This window comes from Macrobrachium nipponense, chromosome 21, assembly GCF_015104395.2.
Source record: "Macrobrachium nipponense isolate FS-2020 chromosome 21, ASM1510439v2, whole genome shotgun sequence".
NCBI lineage: Eukaryota > Metazoa > Arthropoda > Malacostraca > Decapoda > Palaemonidae > Macrobrachium > Macrobrachium nipponense.
Genome location: NC_087212.1, coordinates 39,231,174 through 39,246,179, shown reverse-complemented (window position 1 = coordinate 39,246,179; position 15,006 = coordinate 39,231,174). Strand labels below are relative to the sequence as shown.

At 35.8% G+C, this 15,006-nt stretch overlaps 1 protein-coding gene across 1 annotated transcript in view; it reads left to right on the top strand.

Annotated features, from left to right (window-relative positions):
• LOC135197943 (neutral amino acid transporter 9-like) overlaps positions 1 to 10,022 on the top strand; it is a 63,155-nt gene extending 53,133 nt beyond the window's left edge. Inside the window, exon 13 of the mRNA XM_064225227.1 lies at positions 6,535 to 10,022. Within this exon, the coding sequence (XP_064081297.1) occupies positions 6,535 to 6,703 (169 nt within the window). The 3' untranslated portion in view covers positions 6,704 to 10,022. The remainder of the gene's footprint in view (positions 1 to 6,534) is intronic.
• Positions 10,023 to 15,006: the final 4,984 nt, after the last annotated feature.

The following is a 15,006-nucleotide window of genomic DNA, read 5'->3' as shown; positions in this document are numbered from 1 at the left end:
GGAGCAACGGATTATGTGAAAAGACCGTAGGCATGATCAAGGGGAGTGTAAGGAAGATGATGGAGGAAGAGGAAGTAGATTGGTCCCTAGCTTTGAAATGGGTAGTGAGTGCTAGGAATGTTTAATGAATAATGGAGGTTTCTCTCCCAACCAATTAGTATTTGGAAAAAAACCCTTCATGCCTAACCTAATAGGAGAAGAAAGTTCTAGTCCTGCAAGCAGAGAAAAAGGATGGAAGAGGGTATGGTAAGGGACACACTGAATGCAATGCACAAGGCCAGAGAAGCATTTATAAAAAATGAGCCTGTAATAAAATAAGAATAGCGCTAAACAAAAACATCAGAGAACATAAATTTGAAGAAGCAGTGGCTAGGAGATGAGGTATTCTATAAGAGGGAAAATGAAAATGAATGGAGAGGACCTGCTCAGGTAGTGGGAGTATCGGGGAAAACAATAATAGTCAAACATGGGGATTCTTTAAGAGAAGTAGCTAGGATACATGTGACAAGGATTCAACGACGATCACCAGATACAGAAGAGATATCGGCTAGAATAGATAAATCCCATGGGGTGAAAGGTAGGTCAGATGGCCCAAATGAAGGGAAAGTAGATTGGCTGGAAGGAGAGGAGATAATGGGTGAGAGAAGGAATGCAGACACAGAAGAGACTATAGAAAGAGAGGTGATAGAGGAAACAGGGTGGAAGATAACGGGCAAAGTGGGTCAATAGAAAGCGAGTTAATGGAAGAGATACCAAAATTCAAAAAGGGAAATAGAGTTAGGGCTATAACAATGATACAGGACAAGTAGAAGAATGGACTATTTTAGGTCTTGCAGGAAAAAGATCAAGCCAAGCATGGGCTGATTCGTACAATATACGAGACTCACAGTCAGGTGACAAAAAACAGGGTGGGTTAACTTGAGGGATTATAGTCAGGTAGAAAAAAATTGAAGATGAAGAGGTGTTGTTGCTGGGATTTGAAAATAGAAGCATAATGGAAGCTAAGAAAAAGAACTTCTAAGTTGGAGAGATAACCAGGTATATGAGGAGGTAAATGATGTTGGACAAAAGCTATATCTACAAGATGGATAGTAACTGAAAAGATAAAAAGGGGGGAAAGGATATGTAAGCAAGATTGGTAGCTAGAGGGTTTGAAGAAGAAATGGCTGAGTGGGAAAAGGATGCTCCCACATGCAATGCTGAAAAATTTTAAAAATTCTGTCTAACCATAATAAAGGTGAAAAATTGGAATTGTTATACATTGGATGTCAAAATTGCATATTTACAAGGTGGCGAGATACAAAGAAAAGTGTATTTGAAGCCACCAAGGGAAGATGGTTGGAGGGGATTATGGAAGTGAAGAAAACAGTCTATGGGTCTCAAGGATGCAGCAAAAGCATGGTATTGTAAAGTGGTGAAAGTAGTGAAGGAGCTTCAAGGTGAGAGAAGTAGACTAGAACCTAATATATTCTTTTGGAAAAAGAAACAATAAATTGGAAGGCATTTTGTGTACACACGTAGATGATTTTTGCTACGGAGGAACTGAAGGATTCTTAAAGGAAACGATTGGGAGATTGAAAGGGAAATTGCAAGTAGGAGAACAAGAGAGTAAAAGGTTCAAGTCTTAGGAGATAGTAATAGAGCAGAAGGAGAATAGATTTTCCCTTAATCAGTGGCAGTATATAAATTCCATAAGAGAACCAGAGGCTAGAAGATATACGGGTAATAGAGTGCTAGAACAAAAAGAGTTAACAGATCAGTGGTAGGACAGCTGAATGGGTTATCATACACACGATGCCAGAAAAAAAAAAACAAAAATATCCTTATGATATAGCGAATTAAGTAAAGCATTTAAAAGAAGGAACAACTCAGGATATGAAGAAACTTATTAAAATTGTGAGAAAAACTAAGAGCATGATGGGCGAAGTTACAAAAGTGAGATGGAAGAAGAAAGGATTTATTGGGAAGCCTATGCAGACGCTTCATTTGGAAACATAGAAGATGGCCATACTCAACTGGGTTATATTACTTTCTTTGACAGATGGGAAGAGGAGAAGTCCCATATGGTGGAAGTCTAGGAAAATCCAGGAGAGTGGCAAAATCCACCATTGAGGCTGAAAGCCCTGAGTGTTGGGGAAGCTGTAGAAGGATTGATATTTCAAGCATTTGTGGGAAGAGGTAGTAGGAGGGAGAAATTTAGAAGCCTTGGTTAACACTGATAGTAAACATAATGACCGCCATCAAATCGAGCACTGGTGTAAGTAGCAAGAGATTAAAAATAGATATTGCTGCAAGGTCATCAGCAGATTTCTTGTCTGCTTGTTATTCTCTCTTATATATCTAGGTTTATTTTAAAGAGTCCTGTTATGTCTGAAAAGTGTAATCAGTTCTGATATTGTATATTATCTTTTCAGAATTTTCTTGACAACTTTCCTCCGCACGATATAGTTCTGGCAGTTGTGCGTGGCTTCCTGTTCTTCCAGATCTTGACTGTATATCCCCTGCTGGGTTTCTTTATTCGCAACCAACTCTTCACTTATTTCTTGGGTCCAAACTATGAATATGAGCTATGGAGGGTTGTCATCCTCAATGTGTGTCTGGTTACACTGTCAGTACTTGTTGCCATTTTCTATCCGAACATTGGGTTTATTATAAGGTAAGTATTTATTTTTAAGTAAATATAATAATCTTAGTTATTTGCATTAACAGAGAACACAGGAATGGGCCAGTTCTATGTAGTTCTGCCTTTACCATTAGCCTCAATTCATTGATATGACCATATGAACACACTTGAGTCAATGGAGTCTATATAAACCATAGTAACAGGGACAGTTAAACACTGTAGTATAGCCCAGTAAACATGTTTGTTCCTATGGAGATACAATCCCTTCATTGCAGGGCTGGTGCTAGGAAGTGCGGGGCCCAATTAGGCATTGAAATGCCCTCTCTCTCTCTCTCTCAAAACTCTATTTTCTTTAACCTGAGATGGCAACATCTTACACTCAGAGATAAGCTGCTATGGTATATTTTTCACTATTATTATTATTATTAATATTATAGAAATTTAGATGATTTTTTTTTCTAATCATAAAAATTATTTTTCCAAGTGAAAATTTTCTTTTAATATAGTACTGTTCGTAATAATGCGAGAAATAATACTTCTTCATTCTTCATTTCATGTTTTTAGTAGTGGTTTATTCCTTTTAGAATCAGGATACAGAAAAGGCTTCAAACAGTAACTCTTTCGCAGAGCTCCCTTAAGCACGGGCCCAATTTGATCAAATTGGTTAAATAGGCTTAAAACTAGCCCTGTTTCAGTGCAAGCTAGAGCTAATTGTTGAATTTGTAACAAAGTAGCTAATTGAGGGAGATGGGGGGGGTTAGGAATGGGTAACCCCTCACTTGCCTCCCTCTTGCCACTTCCCTCAGCTGCCATCGCAAGAGGAAACTCCTTTCCTGTGCACTCTTTGGATCCTTGGATGTGGATGAGTGGTGTGCCACCATTGTTTTTCATTTGCCTCCTTGTGTACAATTATTCTGCTTTTCCTTGTATCTGGTGACTGTTTTTTCTGTGGAAAAGAAACGTGATCAGCACTGGTACCTTGGTTACAGCAGGGAGCCGCTTGGAGACAAATTTTGTCACAGCAGGAGAGCCAGACCATAGGCCAGGTTAAAAGTTGGCTCTATATAATCCCTGAAAGGTGGAAATTTGAGGCAATTGGTCTTCCTCCCATTCATTTTGAGTAGTTTGTGGGACCTGATTTGAAGAAACAATGTTTCTTTAAAGATTTTGATAACAGAGGCATATGTTGATGAAAGCCTTTTGCATTTTCCAAGATACCCTACCCAAAATGATATGAGGGACAAATCTTAGAATTTGGGAAATTTCCACCATTAAGTGAACAAAACCTGCCAGCTAGACACTGACTTGCAAGATGTTATTCGTTTGAGTAGACAGCATTTCTTTTTGCTCTGATACTAGTTTAGTGTGTTACATTCATAACATGTGAAGCCCTGGCTAGGCCTACTAATTTCTTAACTGATGGGCAGATGCTCAATAGTTACAATTAGTTGGGAAATGTTTTGGAAAAGATCAATAAGATGGTGTTCCTGCTCACACAGTTGTTAAGTGAGAAAATGTGATGAGGGCATCTGTTTAAAATTTCAGAGAAATTCTTAAGTCTCTGTCGAATACTAACCCATTTTTGTGTTGAATGATCTATGAGGGGTAACTACTTCATTATCTACATCTGTAGAAGAAGGTCCAAATTCAAATAGTAAATCTATGTGTGTGTGTATGTGTGTGTACCATTGGCTGCTTTAACTAGAATGTTCCTGCCATAGCATTTGATTTTCTGGGACAGGTTGTCAGTTGTTCGAGAGACATTTCAAAGGCTCTTATGAAGTTAGATCGTGTGTACTTCCTTTTGAGAACCCAAATGAGCCAGATGAGAGTTGTTATGGTGAGTCAGACATCCATTAGTTTTGAGGAAAAATCATACTTCTCATTCTGGACATAGGAGTCGCTGTGACACATTCATGAATTTTGGGATAAAATCATATTTTTCCTTTAGGACATAAAAATTAGTTAACTATGCCCTCAAAATCTGCAGTTTTACCATACGATGATTGTAAGTTTTTTTTGCAGCAGTAGTGTCAATGAAAGATGAAAGTACTGTAAGGTTCTCACTACTGATGGTCAGATGTAACTTTTAAGCTGAATTCTTTGTACTAGTGTTTGGCTTGAATTTTCGGTTACGGTTTTCCACCCATCCCAGACATAATGTCCATTGGGGGCCATTGGGGAAGTAGGATGAAACCCCATTATAAACCATCTTAGGGGTCCCCACTATAACCCTGCCAAGTTTCATTCTCATCGGACCAGCTGTTTGGCCGAGATCGAATGACAGACGGACGGACAGACATAACACCTATTACAATAAGATTAAACCATAAGGTTTCATGCCATTCAATAATAATTTGGTTTGGTGGAAGTTGAAGCATGGTCTTGAACAGGGTTAGTCACCTGGAGAAAGCTCAGGTGTTATCAACAGTACCAGGGATGAGTAAGCAGGCTCATAGGAGGGAAATTTGTTATAAGACAGATCCATAAATATGAAAGAAAAAGTGTAAATGATTACTGTTTGAGAATATTGAAAATGTATCGGTAGTATTTCATAAAAATCACATTCTGAAAAAATTGGCATAGTTACGTGACTACCCAAATGGTCCACTTCATACCCTTCCCTATCTAGACAGAACCACAACAGATAGAGGCATAAGTATGAACTAAACTTGCCTGTTTGGACCAAAACCATGAGAATCAGGAATCATCTTCCATTTATCAGTAATGCTAGGCTTCCAGACTAAAGACCCAATGATTGGCATCCTCAGGAATCTGATGATCTAACCCATTAGGATAGTACTGGTAAAAAGGCTCAAACCATTAGCTCCAAATGCAGACCTCTTCCCAATCCTGATCACCTCTCCCATTCATCAAAACATTAAACTTTTGACAAATGTGGAAATGTCCATGCTATTTGCATCATATAATACTTTCTATCAGCATTTGCAGGTGGTAGTCATAGAAGGTGAATAGTGATATGGAAGAAAGCTAATAAATCATGAAAGATTGATATAATAGTTAGGAGTAGAGAGAGAAATATTGAGATTACAGAGATGAGAATGCTGAGGTGGATTATGGGAATATCGCTGCTTGAGAGATTGGAAAATGAGGAAATAAGGGCAGGTTTAGTCAAGATTACAGAGGTGATAAGAGAGTCACGATTGAGATGGTATGAGCATGCATTGAGGAGGGAATGAAGAGGGCTTGGGAGGAACCTGTCAGAGGAAGAAGGTCAAGAGGGAGGCAAAGAAGTAGATGGCGAGATAAAGTGAAGGAAGATAGAGAGAGAAGAGGTTTGGTGGAGGATGATCCCTTTGATAGAAGGCAGTGGAGAAGGCCCATCAGGCAACTGACCCCTTAATGTAGGGAATACAGTGGGAAAGAAGAATATATATATTCAGATTCAAGTTGGGGGAGAAAAGATATTTCCCCCTTTTAAGAGCCTGCTCACCAATCACTTGTGTTCTTTAATAGTAATTTATTGCTTAGTCCAGAAAATGTAAGATTTTGAGATAGCAAATGGTAATAAAAACTTATTGTTTATTGTCTTTCATCACGTAGTAGTACAGTATCTTTATTTGTTAGGTGTATTCATAGCACTGTATAAGATAGTACCCATAAATACCAACAGAGGTTTCATTCCATTATTTAATTGTACATATATTTGTAATTATTATTATGATTATTATTCAGAAGATAAATTCTTATTCATGTGGAACAAGCCTGCAGGGGCTGTAGACTTGAAATACAAGCTTCTGGAGAATGTGGTGTAAGATACAAATTGTATGAATTTTAGATACAATGGTTAAACTACAATATTGGCATGCATAGTTAACACATTGTATTATATACCCACTGAGAGTTCATTGTCATCCGAAGAATGTAATAGGCTCTTTTTATTTCCACAGGTGGGTCGGAGCAATCTCAGGCTTGGCATATATCTTTGTACTGCCTTGTGCAACCTACATGTATGCAATGTATGTTTACAAGAAGCTGTATTGGTACAATGTTTTGATTCATGGATGCATCATCTTGCTGGGGATTGTTAATTTTGTTTCTCAGTTTCTTACAGTATAAAATGTCCAGGTGAATGTTTTTATCATTTGTAATATTTTACATTTGAAGTCTTTGGTTTGTGTATACATGTAGACATGTTGTAGTGCACAAATCAGTGTTTTATTTTAGAGTGGAATGCTGTGATTCAGATTTGAATTTGTTATGGCATTCATAGTACTGTATACTAATACATTTTTATTGATATGTCCAGAATATATAATGTACTACATCAGTGATACTATATTTATTTTTCAAATACTATATATACCTCATGCATTAAGAGAATACTGTGTGTATCTTCAAGAAGGGGTGTTTCATATGAGTTGTGAAATTATTTTATTTGCAAGGTTATACTGTAGTGATGAAGGTGTACACTTTGAAGTGTTAGTTTGATTGTAATAATTACTGAGGGTAAAATAACATATTTTAAATATACTTGCACAGTAAGGCCTTTGTTCATGGTATTGACGTGTGTATGTACAACTGCTACATTTTCAGAATTGTGCCTTTATTATCATATTCTTGCCATAGAGTGATATTCTACTATAGTATTTCAGTAGTTGAGGCATGCAATATTAATTTCAGGTCATGGTGTGAGGTAGTAATGGATCTACACTGGTCTTGGTAAAGATTCTGCTAATGAGATTCATTTTGGGTGTAGGAAGTGTCCATTTTTTTCTTTTTATACTAAATTTTTATTTTTTATTAGGTATGACATGACCAGAATCTCATCAAGCAGTTGTAGCATAAAACTTCTGGTAATTAGGTATTAGTAATGAAGTCTATTTGTAAATAGTTAAAAACCATAAACAAATACAAATAAAATAATATTCAGGTAAAACAGACCAGTGCAAATCTGGAGAAATACAAAGTCTTGAGTGTTTTTTGAGTACAGTGTATAATTCTTTCCTTTTGGGGAATATATTCATGACCTTTAAAAGGATCATTGAATCTTCTTGACTCATTACCAGTGATTATCAGAATTCTTAAATTTCACTACTGCAGATTAGTATTGTAGATCCATTTTTTTTTTTTTTTTTTTACATTTTTAACTAGTCTCTTCATTTGTTCCCTGAGTATTGATAATTTACAGGTGACTTTTTTTCAGTTTTAAGTTGTGTTCATTGTAAGTTCCAAAGATTAAAAATAATTTTTTAAATTTCCACTAATTTTTGTGAATATTGTATATTTTATAGTAAAGTATGATTTTTATACTGTGGAAAAAATATATATATATAGCGTTTCACACTTAAGTAACCGTGATGGTTACCGTCAATGTTGCTTTTGTAAATTTTGCCTGTATTTCATCAACCTGTCATGTTGAGTAATATTGCTCGTGTCATATAATAACAGGAGCAGTCTTTAGTCCACCAGTAGTGTGATTCCTATAGTGATATTCAGTTAGTATTTTGTAGAAGTTAGCATTCTCTGCTGAATGTATACATACATTAATTTCAGAGAAAAAGAATTTTGATTTTACCATATTTTGTGGTGGAATTTCCTAAACACAACAGCCCCACATGAGTGCTAACTTTCCTGAAGACATAACAAGCTTTGTCCGTGTGTAACCCTGGAAGGTTACGTTCCCAGCAAACTTAACATTAAACTGATGCCTGTCAGGCTAAGTAGGGAAAGTTGGCTAATTTCATTTAGCTTCTGTTAGCTAGCACTAAAGCATCTTTTAAATAGCATCCCTTGTTTTATCCCATATGTTCTTCCCTTAGGTTGGACATATTAAATTTAATTTTCTGTTACTCCTTTGTTTATCTCAGGCCTGTAGTTGAATTGCTTTGATTTTTTCATTCACACATTGGTAATTGGTGTGAGGTAAAAAATCTGGCTTTACACTTTATTGAAAGAATCTTAATGTCTAAACTTAATACAAGAACATACTGACAAATTAGCTGGTAGTATAAGATATCAGATTTTTACAATTCTAATGAATAAGCTGGTAGTTTAAAATGTCAGATTTTGAAGAACACTCCAGTGCAAGGAAAAATGCTAAGCAAAAGATGACAACAAGATTGGAACTAAGTGAGCTCTATGCCTTATGTATTTTACATCTGAAGCGAAGGCATGCAGTATACATGAAGGTTCTTTGCAACTATCAGTATGCATTAACTGTGTTAGGTTGATCGCCTGTACCTGTTTATTTTGAAAACTTACCCCATATATAGTAATGTGTTCCCTTCTGAGAGGATATTGGAAAATATGCAGCAAGAAAATACATTTTTCAGTGATTTTCATTGATATCCCAAAAATTCCCCAGTATAAAGAGAGAAGCACTGCAAGGGAAGAGCTTTAGTGGTTGGGTTGAATTGTTTAGATTCATAAAGCCCTGCTTGGCTACTGAATGAACTAAGCAAGGCTGTATCAGATAAGTCTGATTAGGCACAGCAACCATAACTTTGTTTACTATAGGGTTCTGAGAACAGTTCCCCAGTAATGTTAGGACTTGGCTACTTGTTCTTTAAACACAAGAGGTGGTTTGAAGCCTTAAATTTTATATTGTAAAAACTTTGTGATAATTGTAAGAAAATATTCTCTAAAAAGCAAATGTAAGTTTGTGATAATTGTAAGAAAATAGCCACTAAAGAGCAAATGTAAGTTGTAACTGATTTTTAAGAAGACTGATTGATATTGATAGAAAATTTAAATTTTAATGCTCATTTGTATATAATGTAAAGAAATTAATAACTCCTATTTTTATACTGGAACATGTTCCAATATATAAATATTTAAGGAACGTAAGTGTATTGACTGTATTGTAACATTTTTGAAAAGTGAACGAGCTTGACAAGTCTACATTTGATTTCTGTTTGTAATAGTATATAGTTTTTTTAAATGTTTATGCCGACCATGTTGGACCAAAAGTTCAAAATTGCCATCTACAAGTGAGTACTTATGCTTTTACCTATGCCTATGTGATTTGATGTATGTCTGTGCTTGACTACTGATCTTGAGAGTGACTAAATTTTATCATAGTTATTTTAATTTTGTTTTATTTCTTAGTATTTTAACTTTGTTTTTTAAATTTAGATGGGGCATTTGGAAAGCATAAGTATGTTCTTCGTCCCTTGAAACTTGATGGATTCAGTAGTATTTATTTTCTTGCCAGTGTTGGCAGTATGTAAAAAACATATACCTGTTCTTTTGTTAGGTGAAAAAGTACTTAGCCTTTTTGAAATTATTGCATATTTAAAGACAGTATTAATAAAGGAAAAATAGAAAACATATTTTAAGTGTGGTTATGGCAGGTGTTGTTATCAGGTGTTGTTATAACATATTTTCTTTGATGAGAGGAAAGAATCTTATAAGATTAAAATGTTCAGAATTGAAATGTTTTTTGGACAAATCCTTTATATGAGTAGATTTTTATTTTTAGATTTTTGTTTTTAACAATTTGAAAAATTCCAACCATAGTTTTCATTTGTAAGAAATGTACCCCGAGTTGGGAAGAGTTTTTGTAGGAATAGTAGGTTAATATTTTACAAATGTAAACTATTTATGAACCCGGCATTTATGCTGCTTTAAGCTTTTAAATTTTCATCGGACTAGTATTCCCATTTGTTAATTAAAGATACTGTCAAACAGCCTTGACACAACTTGACTCCTCCTGGAGCCACTAGCACTGGCAAGTCAGTTTCATAAGACACCTCAAATTGCTACCACCCAGGTTGTCTAAAGTGGGCCTACTAGCCAGCTGCCATTATGCACAACGGAGATAGTCTCTCTTTTCCCTCTGCGAGTGAATCAGCTGCCACATTGTGCTGCCTATCCTGTTGTTGCCACCAGTCTGCCCAAATGATGATGCCATTATGCAGTCATGTAGCAGTATTAGAAAGTGGGAGCTTTTTTGTTGTATATTTGTCTCAAGTGAGAACATTGCTGCAGAATTCAGCACACTGAATATAGTGTCATTGTATTCTAGGCCTTCATGAGTCTAGCTGTGAATGTAGATTTTACATGTGCAGTATTCATGACTGAAGTAAGCTTTGGGGCATGAATATTAACACTTCTAAAATGAAACTATGATTGTCAATCCAGAACACTTTGGCTTTGGCATTCCCGATTTACATTTAATTGGTACTATTTTAAGTGTTAGTGACCTTCAAGATGCGTATTACGTGTAACTTTTGATAAATTGACTGGTACAGTTGGTAATGTGTTGGGCTTGTAAACTGGTACCAACGTTTGCTCCCCATCAAGGGACGAGTATTGAGACTGTCTTACCGGTTAGTTACTGCCATGAGTGACATCATGGTGGGGGTTTGGGTTTACTCGGTTAATGTCTGCCCAAGTGTTGATAGCCTGTGGGAGGACTGAAACCACCAAACTTCAACTTTTAAAACTTTATGTACAAAATATGGCTTCTTTTGTGAAAAGGCAGCGTCTTGCTTAAATTTTTTCAGATGTTTTGTGATGAAGCTATTATACCTGTGTACTATAAATTTTTTCATCCTTGTTTGATAGAGTTATGTCATCAGCCAAATTTATTTTGCAAACTCTTAATGTTCCCTGTAGGGGGTTAGTGCCATCAGTGAACTTCATGTGTTGCATTGTAGGCATTACTTAAGGTTCTTTGTAGTGTCCCCTGAGCCCCCTCGCTACAACCCCTTTCATTCCTTTTACTGTACCTCCATTCATATCCTTTCTTCCATCTAACTATCCACCCTCTCCTAACATTTGTTTCATAGCGCAACTTTGAGATTTTCCTTCTGTTACACCTAATAAGCCTTATTACTCTCAATTTCTGTTTCAGAGCTGAATGACCTTATAGATCCCAGTGCTTAGCCTTTGGGCTAAATTCTATACGTATTTCATTCTATTCAAACGTAACGTGATTTCTGGCGTAGATGTAAAAGTGAGTTCATTGTTTGTTGCAACAGCAAACATCCTCTGCACTCTTCTTTACTTGACATAGCTGTTTTCATTCACAACACTAGGCAGGTTGCTGCTGTAAAACAGTGTGTTGTTTTCTAGTATCTGGTTTAATACTATTCAGTTTGCTAGGGATTTTATTTTGGCTATAACTAAATTGTGGAATATTTTTTCAGATGTGGTTGTGCAATCTTCTGATCAAATGTTTAAGTGAGGAACAGATTCTTACTTGCATTTTATTGACATCTGAATGCAGGTGTATTAGTTTTTTTTTTTTTTTTTTTTTTATTTTCTGTTACCTCATTCTCTTTTTGCAGGCTGATTTCCTTTTGGAGCCCTCTTGGTTTTATAGTCTGTTGATTCTTTCCAGAAGGTTGTTCAGATGAAGATTTAAAGAAATAAAGATATAGATCTCATATTAATTGTGACTCTTCAACAATTGCGCACACTCCAATGCTACATCTTAAGGTAGTCTAAATCTTTTGAAAGATTTATCTGGCTCTTATGTGCATCCCATGTGTGTGGGTGTTCAGTAGTATTGTATACATAATTAATTTCATGGATACCTAATCGCCTGATATGCCCTTATTTTTTATTTCTTGATTTTGTTATGGTTTTCTGGAGTTGTGCTTGACCATGTTGTTATTTTTAATAATGAACATACAGGTAAATGTACTGTGAATTCACAATCTTTGACCAAAGAGAATATGTGAAAAATGGATTCAAGATAAAAAATTTTGAAATGACTGTACATATTTACTAGTTTTAAATAATAACAAAAAGATTTGAACATCATTAAAAGTAATGAATAATCTTTATTAATGGAGTAGACCTTTTAAAACAAGCTCTATTAGAAAAAGTAAATAAGTCAGCCAAACTGATTTTGTAACAAGTTTTGTCAATCTTGCAAATTAGTCTTGTTTCTTCAATATTTATTTAATAAAATTTGGCCAGTATAATCATACTTGATTAAAAGAATTCTGAATCATACAGTTATTCCAATCTTGAAAAGTTTTTATGATTTTGCATAGTTATTTACAATTTTGAGTAGTCATTTACAGTCATTTATGACTCTCAGTGGTGAATTGCAGCTTATTACTTGATACGTATATGCCCATTTTTAAGAATTATACAGTTATAGTTAAAACTTCTTTTCTCATTTGGAGAATAACAAACAGGTTCTACATCTACATATTTATTTCATACAAAAGAGAGTAAGGAATACTATAGACTCATGAAGTCAACATTGGGAGTAGATTCCTCAGAGTTTCAGTAACTATATCCAGTTGACATTTCTAAAGGATGTCATTAAGCATTAGAAGTTTGTTGTAGGACATTTCAAAGGGCATCAAAGTTTTAAATGTCTTGGCAGTTATCTTCAGTATGAGTAGAATGGTTTTAAAGGGATGTACTCTCTGTCTGTTGCATTGTATACAGGATTTAGCATCACAGTTTGGAGCAGTGCTAAATTATTGGTTTTCAAGGGAGATTAAGGAGTCTTGTCGAGACCTGCTTGACACTGGTGGTTGCACTCCTCTCTGTATGCAAATGTTTGAGTTAAGATGAATCCCCAGTAAAGTAATGTTGATGGATGACAGCATCTGGTTGGTCTGTTAGCTCAGCTCAAAAGTGCTGACAGGTATTCCCCTACATACAACTTGTCTGGGGGAAGAGAATTTCCTGTGTGGTGTTAAGGCTAGGTTTCTCCTCTCCATTGTGTAGGGCTTCTAAGAAATAGGCGTTGTTGGTATATATTCTGTGCATAATAGTGGTAGCCTATAAGTAGTAAACTCCAAGTAAGACTTGCCATTTTCCAAATGAGACCAGCCCATCTCTCTTATGGTGGCCTTCAATCATCATGAAGAATGAAAATATCTTGGTTTGGCTTTGGCTTTGGCACAGTAGATAACATCCTGGAGTCTGTATTTGTAATCTTGAGCCTCTTGTGTATTAATGAGCTCTCCTCTTGGATGGCATAGCTACACTAGTAATATGTACATAATTTGGATATTTACTCTTATGAATGAAAATTCACACAAATATAGTATAAAAGTATACACTTGAATGTGTCCTTTTGCAAAGAAATTCATAACCAAAACAGTCGTGGCCCAGTGCAAGGATTAAGGCTGCTCGTTATAACACCTGAAGTAATGCAGCATCCAGAAATGAGGATAGTGCTGTCAGTGGCACCCATGTGGTGCGCTGTAGGAGTTATGCAAGGTTCTTTGCAGCATTCCTTCGGCCCCTACCTCCAATCTCTTTAGTTTCTTTTAATGTACCTCCTTTTATATTCTCTTTCTTCCATCTTACTTTCCATCCTCTCCTAACAATTTATTCATAGTGCAACTATGAGCTTTTCCTCCCTGTTACACTTTTCAAACCTTTTATACTGTCAATTTCCATTTCAGCACTGAATGACCTCATAGGTTCCAGTGCTTGGCCTTTGACCTAAATTCTCCAATTACACTCAGTTATTCAAATGTGGATGGGATCAGGCTCCTTTGCTGGTGGATTTTGACGCTGAGGTCCAGTTAAACGAATATCAAGTATATTCTGTTTTTTTCAGATACCTATTGTTTTGAGAATTAACCCTAGTACTGTATTCTAAGTTCATTTTTGAAGTAGATTTCAATCTTTCCTAAATTGATTGTAATTGACTGAGCTTGATAGGACTACATAGAAATAGATTTTTGTTCATCTTCCACTTTCATGATTGCCGATTTCGTCTGTAGATGATGAGGGAAGCATTACTTGAGAGATGATAGCCGGGAAAGACATAATACCTAGTTCATTGATTTTCTCAACCCTGTCTGTGATGATGCTAGACATTTTCTCTGAAAGTTTTGTCTTATTTAGTTCTATTGTTTTGTATTGCAGGCAGGTATGCCAGAAATGACTGAAGGCCTTTGAAATGAGTGAACATTAATAGACATAAATTTTGTATATTGCCAGCAAAGGCTATAAATTACCAACTATGTACTGTACCTTGTACTTAATACTTGCAGATATTTTCAAGTTTGAAAGTAATCATTTTATTAATGCCAGTCTTCCTGTTGCTCTGTAACTGTATGTGAAAGGTTTCATTACACTGATTGATGTATATTATCAGGTTCTTTGTCAGGTTGTTTTCTCTGTGCAACTTGGTCAAATCTGGTCTAGGATAGTCGAGTCTCCTGGTAATGTTGATTCTTAGGGTCTGTGTTACATAACACACTCTGCCTTAGCCAAAAGCCTGGTTAGCCTGTTTTGGTCATAAATCTTGATGGCCACATTTCTCGTAGCAGTCTATTCATCTCATGTAATTTAGGGTATTCCTCAGTGCGTACTTCATAGGTATTAAGGTAATCTGCAAAATATTTAAAGTTCTTTGTTGTTAGGTTTTTATGCTTTATATTGAAACTCCATTTCTAATTTCAAACCCGTTTCCTAGTTCTGTTGCAGCT